Here is a 12206-nt window from a genome sequence, read left to right as displayed (position 1 = left end):
TGTCTCGGACTTCAGTTATATAAGACAGTGTTCAAACCAGTTTTCAGTTATAGACATGAAAGTTCTGACAAAGATTAGGGAAGTGAAGAGATGGCATTAATGGCAATATCATATTAAAAATGAGGTTATTAGGAAATAACTTTACATTGTTAACATTCAGGAATGGGAAAGGATTAGCAAAGCAAGTGTTCTTTGTGAGACTACCAGGAAAAAAGATGCAGAGGGGACCCAAGATCTACCTGGATTGATACAGTAAAAAGTGCCTTTGAAGACAAGTGATAATATTGGAATCCTGACAGACAACAGATTAATTTGATCTTTAAAAAGGTACCTGTGGCATAATTATAAATAATAAATTACACAATAACCACAGTAATTAACTTTAATGAAATGAAAATACAGATATTTTGTACTGAAAATAACAGTACATCACACTGATGATGTACTGTTATTTTCAGCACGAAATATCTGTACTTTCATTTCATTAGAGTTAATTACTGTGGTTATCGTGTAATTTATTATTTAACAAATTAATCTGGTGAAAAACTATCAAATGGAAATTTGTAATGATATAACTTTTCCTTTAGTACTATCATAATATCCACTAAGGTGCAATTCAGGAATCAGATGATGATGATGACATCAGCCCTTCCTCTATTTGATGGTACAGAAGTAAAGTGGTTTACTGCTGTACCATTCAGTGATTTACCCCAAGCTACTAGATGATACACAAGACTGAAACTGATTGTAATGGATCTGGAAGCTTCTGAATCAGCTGCAAACAATTCTGCTGCTTATTCAGCCCGGAATATAGCAGCATGCAGAGGATGGTTCCAAAGCTATGCTTGGACTAAGACATGGACAGTTATGTGCAATAAGTCCTTCACTTCTACTACATAGCTCTGCACTATATTACTAGTTATTTGGTTATCATGAAAGAATAACTAAATAAATATTAATGTCAATGTGGATATTAAAAAAATCTAAAAAATTACAAAAAATATCCAAAACTGCAACAAAAGAATTTGCTAAAAATAACAAAAACATACTCAAAATGAGGAAAATTTCAGACAATAAAAAACACTTTCATATCCATTTTACCAACATCCAGGAAATCAATACAAACAATGATGTGTATCTCTACTTACAGCATCAAAACCCAATCTGCTGTACTTAATCAAATCCCAATAGACATTGACTACAGTTCACCTCATCTATTCCAAGTACATCATGCATGCTACCTTCCATAAAAAGGATAGAACATGTGCTTTTACCAAATCAGGCATTCCCTGCCATAGGTTATTAAATATGGGGAACCTCTACACAATCTGCTCTGGTTCAAGGTTTCCTTGTTTCATTTTATAGATTTTATTTGCTACCTTTAACATTCTCCTAATTCAAAAAAAAACAACCATGCTGATCTCTGATTAGTTTATCTCTGAAAGATGATTTTGTACAGTCTCATAAACTGTGATATTATCTTCCTAAATAATCTCATGTTCATAACTCAAACTGGCTCCCACTCTCTAACTTCACAGATCAAACTGGAAGGGAAGTCAAATCATTTGTTTATAGTCATCATCTAACATAAATTGCTAACCTGCAAAACAGAATACCATATAATCTGCATAATTTTCCCAACTATCTGAACACCTTTTCTTGACTGACTTCTCCAAATATACTGCTGATGTTTGCTTTCCTCTGCACCTGACAATACTCTTATCTACATTTTCTTTTATACAGAGTGATCTGCTCCTAGCCAACCTTAGCCTTGTTCTATGGCACTATAACAGTACCAAATGGGATGACCTCTGAAATGTCTACACCCTTTTTCCATGGTCTGATTACTGTTTTCAGTAATCAGACCAAACACCTGCCCTGATTAAATAATTAAATAACTGAAATAATCCTTACTGTAATGAGGGCCTTCATTCCCACGACACTGTACACCCCTCACCTCTATTCAAGTCCCAGTTATCTGAAAAAAATGAGCCTTTGTAAGCCAAAATAAAAACTCATTATATATGGCATGTTAAAAACTCCAGCTCTCATTCAGCCAACATTTGAAGCTGCAACAAGTGTGAGAAAATCATTTTAACAAGAGGCAACTTTGGTCCAGACTACTCCCTTGAGATATAAAATCTTATGCTCCAGAATAAACATCAATCCTGTATCACCTATCAGTTGTCATATTCATCTGGTATATCTACCCAATATACATAATCAAGCCTTTATCCAGCCTATTCCTAAAAATTGAGTAAAAGTCAGCTATCAAATTATCATTCTATTGTTCTCCCCCTTAGTACTCTTGAAAATGATGGAAAAAGCTCAAAACAAAACAAACAGCTTCTTCATTACTCGAAGGCACATCAGTTAATTATCGATCCCCAATATAGATTCCACCTTCTTGTTCTACAGCATAATTCCTTGATAATCTCTCCATAGTTTGCTGATAACAGTACTCTCCACTCTTTTTTCTTCATTCAAGAAAATTATTCAAATAATTCTTGCTTCCAGATTATCCATGTTTTATCCAGAAGAAAGATTCTGCTTCACTCCATTTACTTTTTTCATAATGTTCTGATCTCCAATTGAGATCAATTTTCTCCTCTCAGGATCCTGGCATAAATGTATCATGTCTACAGCTTCCAAAAACTTTGATAGTCTTTTCATTCAAAACATAACTTTTTTCCAGCTCAACTCTTAACACTTTATAAATCACAAATGTATTGTTATTATATTGTTATATAACAAATGTAATAACCTGATATATTGTTATAACAGTGGCTGCTAACAATTTTTTATGATTAGAGGAAGAGGACACTGTTCCACCCAACTAGCCACTACCATTTGTCTGTTTTCCACTAATCATGAAAAAACATGAGCAGCTACTGGTCAACATCCATACACAGTTCAATTCCAAACCTATCAAAAACCATAAGTTAAAGATACCAAGAAATTATATTCTTAGTTTCATCCTTTATCCAAGTGTAAACAAACAATGTCTGCACATAAAGTAACTTCATGACTGGGCTACTTGTATATAGAGGCTAATGACTTCGCATCAATTGCCTTAGTATCCCATAATGCAAGACACATATCCTTACAGACATGTATAATGCTATTTATGGGAAGGGCCACTACCCAGACGGGTTTCAACCTTTATCGAGTTCTCATCAGTGGGAGCCAGACCAAGAAAAGATACCAAGATTAAAGTAATGCAGAAGTCATATATTTCCCATATAAAAGTAGTCAAAAGGTGTCACAACTTATTACTAAAATACTCTGGATTAGAGCTAGTTGTTGAATTTTTTTTTCACTTGGTTATGTAAAGACATGTGCCTTTCATTATGGGATACTAAGGCAATTGAAATAAGTTATTAGCCTCTATATACAAGTAGCCCAGTTGTGAAGATACTCCACACATAAACTTTTTTGCTTACACTTGGATAAAGGATGAAACCAAGAATATAATTTCTTGACATCTTTAACTTATAGTATAACCAAGTGAAAAAACTTTCAACAACTATTAAAAATCACTTATCATCTTCATTCCATGTATCTCTGTTCTTTGGACCAGTCCTTCCCACACTGTTTTTCCCCCAATGAATATAATCCTCCCATTTTCAAGAAACTTGCTATGATATTCATTCTTTCTCCTTAAACACAATATGGCACTGTTGTTTATAAGTTTTGTGACATTTTATGTGTATGGGAGGGTTAATGTGTATATGTGTACATATATAAATTGCATATTTTCTTTTACTGATGGTTTTACAGTTGCTATAGCCTCACATTTCTTGCAGCTGATATAATGACTTTGAAATAATGACTCTGAATATTAATCATTACTCAGAGAATGGTACTTACCTTGTCCAACTGTTCAGCAAAGCAGTACCCATCCCATTAACTAATTTTGAAAGTTTGCTAATAAAATCTCCATCATCCTAAAAGAGAACCAAAATAAAGAGGTAGAAATTCATTACTAATAAGTTCAAATACAAGCTCGATATCTAAATACACATCATTGAATGAATTTTTTTTTTAAATTTATAATTCAGTATCTATGAAATTAAAATGAAGCCAAATTTATGATTATGACAAGGCAAAATAATCAACCATGAGGAGCTGATAATCATATCAATTAAGATTAATTTATTATAGCTTATACTATGCTATATATACTATAGCTTATACTTATACTTCAGTACCTTGATGTTCCCACTGTCTCTAACAGACAGTGAAAAGAAAGCACAAAGTTATTTGATTCTATAAACTTTTGGCTAATTAGTATATAGTAATCCAAACTTATCACCACAAACACTAAAATTTGTCTGTACCATCAATGAAGCTATATTTAAACTTGGTTCCCAGATATGGAACATGACTGATCAATATTAGAATATACATGGCCAGATGATATTTCTAATAGTGTCATTCTTCAAGAAAGCCAGCAAACACCTCTAATATAAAAAAAATTAAAAAAATCAGAAAAGTCAACTGAAGTGGCTGAGACACCAATATGGACATAGAAGTCCAAGAAAATGGTTTGGGCTATATACAAGTATAATTTGAAAATTATTTTTTAATCTTTTATTATTATTATTACCCAACACCTCCAAGGAGTCCAAAGACTCATCGAGGGAGGGCGCCTACTCTAAAACTCTCCATCAATGAACAGCAACTACACCAATGCCATCTACTGCCCACCCTCCACCACTAGTATTTTCACAGACAATCACAAACATCCATGCCTACGGTGGGATTCGAACCCACAGCCTTTTGGCTGGAGAACGATACGCTAACCACTCAGACAATCAGGCCGATAAAAAATTTCCTCTAGTCACTGACTAGAGGAAAGCAACTCTTCCTTCATGCGGTCAAGCGCTGTGGTATGCAAACATCACATCTACCAAGCTACACAGGCTCTCTTAATCTTATTTGAAGATAAAACTCAAACAATCTGACATTTACCAGTCGGCATGTAACAGGGCAACTTGACTCACCTTCTGTTAACGGACTATAAGTTATGTGCATATTTCTGTATATATTTTCCTATTCATACTTGAATAAACAATGATGATACTATTGTATCATGGTCACTATTTTTTTTTTTTTAAATAATTCCATTACAGATTCTGCACACACAAAAAAAACACTATGACTGATGGACAGGAATTTTCATGTGTGTTTATTTTTTTACATAAAAAGATAATGGGACATCTACAGGCAACTTCACAATCAAGATCACAATGACACGATCAATCAAGTTTAACTGACTAAACAGGATCAATGGGAGTTGAGTTACTCAAAATGCTGGATTATAATGGAAAACTGAAGAAAAACAGTTGACATATATGGACAATCTAGTGTTGCATTACAGAGCATTAAATGCAGAATTCACATATATCAAATACAAAACTGTTATGTAAAGTTTTAATACATTTAATACAATTAATGCAACACAAACAGATCCTCCAATCCTTTACAATGATTAAAGAATGTTGGATAATCTAAACCTGGTTAATTGCTAGTTATTCTAATTATATCAAATTTACTGAAGACACATATCAATTGTTAATCAAATAAATAAATAAAATAATTAAAAGAAGAATGCACTTTTATGTGGAAGATGAATTTCAGTGACCAGTGCAAAACCACACTGCTTACTCTGGAAATCTGAATTAGCTTGAGGGAAAAAAAAAAGTGCTATGTTCAGTCTTTAGAGCAGGGTCTATAAACTATATATATAAGAAAAATAGAAACAATTCTTGACCACTCATGGTATTTCTAATGCGCTATAGGTTTACAAATTTTCATGAGCAGAAGTCGCAAAAAAGCTCTTTTAGCACTGATAAATTAAGATATTTATGGTTATTCTTAGCAGCAGCACTTCACGGTATAAATAATTTATTCAGTTACTAATATTTTGCTGGATTTCTAACTAGCACAGAGCATAAATTATGACTTTCTTGTATAGCGAGATCTGTGGAATTTCGGTAATTAAACATTCACATGTGTGGCACAATAAAACATAATATTTATTCTATAAATATTAAGTCTTATGTATCATAAGACATCATCTGTGAGAGCAAAGAACAACAGTAAGGAATCTGAACAGTAAAACAGTACAGCAAATGTGTTAAATTGAATCCCTCTGTACATGCAATTATGCGTTTCTTAAAACTACTAGACCAAAATGATAAATTAAATTAATTACTATATACAATCTATTTTACACAACTGAGTGTAACAATTTTGCAAACTTGTTATGAAGGCAATTGTTATGATTAAGCAAACCTCTAGGAAGTAGAGCTTCAGCACTTTCTTTGAACAGCCTTGCATATCTGTAGAAGTTTTGTGTTTTCCCATTGGATCCTATGGTTTACATTTTCAATTCCATGCTAACCAAAGCCTGATTTCTGCAGTTTGCTGAGCCGGATGTGGCAATCCCAGATTCAACAAATGTATTTCTGAGCATCAATTATGTAGTGCACAGTTTAAGTGCACATGCCCGTTAAGCCAAGTGACTGCAAACAAATCAATGTTAATCCTTTATTACTAAATTATTTTGTTAATGTGTGTTATATCATAATAATATTGTCAGTGTAGAACTATTATCTAATAATAAGACTACATGATTGGTTGCTGTAAGTCCAAGTTTTTTTTTTTTTTTTTTTGGTTCTTGCCTGATTACTTTGGGTACAAAATAATGTATGAATTATCCTGAATATCTGTTTCCTCCTCCACACATTTTTCTGGCCTCTATACAGATGATGGGGAGAGATACACCCAGAAGTGCTCAGATGAAACACAGGGGGAGGGGGGGGGGCATCTGTGGGTTCCAGCATCAATGGCACAACACAAAACATTAAACCGCTCTTACATGTTTATATCCGGCTAATGAGTCATGATCGCTGCCATGTGCCATAGTTGATGTGGGCAACATCCACCAAAACAAAATGATCTCGTCTGCATTATACACTTATTATGAAGAGTTTCTTGGAAATCTTTAACAAAGTCTTCTGCAGCCACATGCAGTTTGAATGTACATTCATTTTTCCGGATAGTATTTTGCCTTTTCTATAATTAGTCAACCTGGCATGGGAATATTCTTTTCTTGTTAAATTAACATTACATTTCATTAACAGTATGTTCTTGGTTTTGTCGGTGTCTTCCACTTACTGAGCATCTTAGAAGACTCCATGCAGATAAAAAAAAAAAACTTTTCTTTCTTGCTAAAATATCTATCACAGTATTGAAATCCAAGATCTGAGCACTCTCTCCCCTTTCGATTTTTTTTTTTACAATTTTGATTTTCTGTTGAATGTCTATTATCGAGACATTGTTAGCTGAGCTAACCTCATGTGGTATAATCACTTAAACAGAATGGGAGAGGAAAGATTAGCAAAACAAGTGTTCTCTGCCCGGTTGGCAGGAAAAAGACCCAGACCAAGATATAGGTGGATCAATACAGTAAAAAGTGCATTAGAAGACAGCAATATAAGATCCGATAATGTTAGAGTCGTTACAGGTAACAGATTGATTTGGAGGGAAAATTGTAGAATAGGAAGTTAGTAACAATGTAGGTTTCATGTAGTACTATCATATCCTGCACACTCCTTGAGGGTAGATGTCAGGAATTTGATGATGATGTTTATTATCTACCATTTTCTTTTCTTCTTTTCTTGCTAGGTGATGAATCAGACGCCATTCCATTATTACTTCAATAAAACCAAAAATTAAAAAAAAAAGACCAGTACTATGTTGCAGAGAAAATTCGATGTTTTATATATACAGGTATGCCTTGAGATATGCAAATGTTCCTGATGAAAATATACTGCAGCACTATCTATCCCGAGTCACGAAACATACAATGGTTCTATGGAATGTTCAATGAGCTTACAATACGTCTGATCATTAACCAAGTACAAAACTATCTTGCAATATTTCAAGGATAAAAATTCAACTTCACATTTTATTTATTTTGTTTGTTCACAAGAGATATAAATTTTTTTTTTTTCACAAGTGGAAATAATTACGTCTATTTCAAAATATGAGATCATTCTTAGGAATACATTTATTATTACTGACAAATATTGTCAGTAATAAATTTTATTATTATCGTAATTTTCAGACCATAAGACACACCTTTTTACATAGAGAAATTGACTTAGAATTGGGATACGTCTTATGGTCCAAAGGTAGGTGATACCAGGTAAGTCTTGAATTCCCATGTTTTCGATGCAAGCCAAACACGTGTCTCGCTGTATATGTGGGAATCCCCCGATTTACATACGAAAACTTTACCAGATTCTACAGTAGTTAGTGGGCGAGTGTATGCAGTTTTGAACGGTTCACTTGGATTATTTTTATAATTCGTTGAATTTTTTATTGTCATAAAACTATAAACATGAGTATAAAACAAAAAAGACTTTTGTATAATGTGAGTTATAAATTGATTGTGATAAATTATGCAAAATAACATGGAAACAGAACAGTAGAAATATTTTGGTCCATTGCAAAACAGAAAAAATGATTCACAAGTGGAGAAAACAAGAACAATTAAAACTGCAATTTTTATATAATAATTTTTTTTTCTCTAAACATTGTCTCCTAAATTTGGGGTGCATCTTATCGTCCGAAAAATACGGTATTATTATTCTAATCAGTATAACTCAACAAGGTATTTTATTCAGGGTTTTTCATTTTTCTGAAAATACTGCAGAAATTTTTTGTACTATTTTCAAATGCTTACACAGAAAATAATTATGTTAAATATTTATGAAAAACGTGAAGTTTTCGAATAACATTTATTGAAATATATGAACTTTGTTTCTTTTTTTTTTTTTTTAATGAAATTTCAGTATGCCTTGTCATTATGTTTACAGTTAGATATGTTACTGTTAATCACAACAACAACAATCAAAATTTGTAGGCATGATTTTTTTCTTGCTTTTTACTGCAATAAATGAATTTTCACATTTCCTGTTTACTGAATGAAAAGCTTAAGCTTACACCTAACTTTCCTTTCTCTTCAGCCATTAATAACAATACATAGCACAGCTAAGCTTACTACTCATTCTGAATCATTCCTATAGTTGCTAGATCTAATCATAAAAGCCTAGACACGCTGCTGTGGAATACATAGCAGCATATCTACGCTTTTACCACCCTTGGCAATGCCAAAGCATTCCTACTCTACTAGGAATATAGTTTAACAAAACTTAAAAATATGTGTCACAAATGACACAAATTTGTGTCACAAATTTTTGCAGTAAGATAGGTTTAAAGATTTAAATCTTTAAACCTATCTTACTGCAAAAATTTTGACTTTTTTTCTCTTTTTAATTGAATGCAGTGGGACAAAATCTCATTCTTGATGTTTTGTAATAAACAATGAAGAAATTCTCAAAAATAATTTTTCTTAAACAGATTTAAAAGTAACCTAATCAGGAATAAAGGAATTATTTTCAAGAAAACAAAATCTGCAATATAGTTAAATAATTCAAATAGGTATATTTAGTTTAGATAACTGGAAGTATTTAATTAAACAACTTTAAAGTTTGTCATAGTGGCATAAAATGTACCACTGCGACCTCAAAACAAACTACAGTATAATGACATGGAAATGAACCTTTTTATTGCCCTCTTGGTAGTCTATAAATGCAAAATGCAGTACGCATTGTTTATTTCCTACAAGGGCAGTTGTAGTTCAGAAATGAATCAGAAGCATGGGTGTTGACAAAATGCCTAGGTTGTTTATACAAGAAGATCCACGGGAGGTACTGGTGGTGGAGAAAATCTAGTGTGCTGAACCACTCTTACATAATATATAGTCAGTTGCTTGACAAATGAGAGGAGGGAGAGTTAGGGAAAGTTTGAAGGATCGAATCTAAGGAGCAGCTCCTACCAAACTAGGCTGCTTCTTCCCTAGGCATTGCAATGTCCTAGGGAAGAAGCAAATGGCCTGTCACTCTGGAAAATGACTCAAACTGGTTAACAGATATGAACAGGATAAGGAAAGAAAAAAGAATGAAAATAAACAAGAATATCTGGAATATTGCTACTTGGAATGTCAGGAGTATTCATCACAAATATCAAGATCTAGACAAAACCCTAATAGAAAGAAATATCAAATTAGCAGTAATAACAGAAACAAAGAAAAAACAAAAAGATTAAGATGAAACAGATTACATCTATATCCAGTGGAATCAAAAAGGAAGAAAGAGTAAAAGCAGGAGTAATGATTTTTATTCACAAATCAATTTAAAAAAATATCACACATTACAAATACTGGAGTGAGAGAATCCTAGAACTAAGATTACAAATAAGCCATGGCTTCCTTACTATTGTTGGTACTACCCATATCGAAGCAGAGCTTCCAGAGATGTTTGAAAACCTCTGTTGTGTTTGTTCACCTTACTGCTGCATACGACATGGTATGGATAGAGGGGATGCTATACAAGCTGATACAAGTCATACCATGCCAATCCATCATAAGACTTATTGGTAACATGCTTTCGTGCATAGGTTCTTCCATGTGGTACTGGGAAACAAAATGAGAAAACTGAGAAAGCTGAACAATGGGCTCTCACAGGGCTCAGTATTAGCACCAATCTTGTTCAAACTTATACACAGCTGATCTACCGACAACTAGGTCAAAAAAATTTGCTTATGCTGATGACATAACGCTCACCATCCAACACAAGAGCATTGAAGTAACTGGAGATATTCTCACAAATGACCTTAGAACCATTGAGGAATACTTTCATAAATGGAGACTAACACCAAACCTAAATAAGACAGAGGTTAGCTCTTTTCACCTAAACACCAAATTGGCACATAGGAAACTTCAGGTCAGCTTTAACAACACAATGCTACAGCACCAAGATTTCCCTAAATATCTGAGTGTTATTGTGGATAAAACAATATCTTTCAAAAAACATCTGGAGAATCTCTCTTTAAAGATCAGAATCCGTAATAACATAATACAAAAATTACGTAGAACCACACATCATACCTGTGTGGTTCTACATGGGTCTACTCTGCGGCAGAATATTCTTCACCAGTATGGCTAAACAGTCCTCATATCAAGAAAATCAACACGCAAATAAATGCAGCGATGAGGACAATAACAGGTTGTATCAAATCCACTCCCCTCTACTGGCCTCCAACTTTGAACAATATTGCACCACAGAACCTGAGCAGACAAAATGCTCTAGTAAAATACAAAAAAATAAACAGTAATCCCCTGTTGCTGATACATGAAGACCTCCCATATATAAATCACCTTAAATCCTGACGGCCTCCACTAATACTGGCTGAAGAACTACTAAATAGCAATTTAAAATGGCTAGAAACTTGGAAAGAAAAATCGCCACCAGACTTAAACAAGTATATCCTTCCCAACCAAAATCCGAAAGGGATTGAGCTTCCATGTCGTCTATGGAAAAGCCTAAATAGGATATGCACAGGACATGGTATCTGTGCAGACAGCTTACACAAGTGGGGAAGATCACCTACACCCCAATGCGGCTGCAGGGCCACAAACCAAACCATCCGGCACATTGTGGAGGACTGCAGCATAAGAGTCTACCCTGGTGACCTGAGAAACTTTTTTGAGGCAGATCCTTCAGCTCTTGATTGGCTATCTGAACTAGACTTAAAATTTTAGACTTTTTTTTTTTTCCACCTGATATTTGTATATGTGCATTACTTGTATCGTTTTTATTGTCTGCACAAATATGTATTTATATATTCTGATGTTATGTGTCTTTATTATGCCATATGCTAAATAAGTAAAATACTGTTGGTATCTCTGCCCCAGAGGAAGGAAGAGAGGAGGATAACAATGCTTTTTATTCAGATTTACAAAAAATAAAAACTCAAATGATTATCTATATATAATGAAAGATTTCAATGTCAGAGTAGGGAACATTTCCCCATATACAAATATAGGAACAAATGACGAAGCAACATGCAATAGAAATGGATACAGACTTAGGGATTTTTCCACATATAATAAAAAAAATTACTAATACTTTTTTCAAGCTAAAAAGATTGCCATAATTCACTTGGGAAACAAGAAACCTAATAAGTACAATATGTAATAGGTAAACAGCTAATATGATACTATATAGCCAAGTATTCATAAGTGCAGAAATGAAATCTGATCATTATCTCTTACAAGGAAAATTATAAGA

General features: G+C 33.5%; 1 protein-coding gene across 1 annotated transcript in view; it reads right to left on the bottom strand.

Moving 5' to 3' along the window:
* Positions 1-12206, bottom strand: part of LOC150109266 (exportin-T-like) — a 359762-nt gene that overhangs the window by 209417 nt on the left and 138139 nt on the right. The window contains exon 9 of the mRNA XM_090401965.1: positions 3871-3947. Within this exon, the coding sequence (XP_090258091.1) occupies positions 3871-3947 (77 nt within the window). The remainder of the gene's footprint in view (positions 1-3870; positions 3948-12206) is intronic.

This window comes from Typopeltis vanoorti, chromosome 2, assembly GCF_054136105.1.
Source record: "Typopeltis vanoorti isolate ZY-2024b chromosome 2, IOZ_Tvanoo_1.0, whole genome shotgun sequence".
Classification (NCBI taxonomy): domain Eukaryota; kingdom Metazoa; phylum Arthropoda; class Arachnida; order Uropygi; family Thelyphonidae; genus Typopeltis; species Typopeltis vanoorti.
This window is presented reverse-complemented; position numbering and strand designations above follow the sequence as displayed.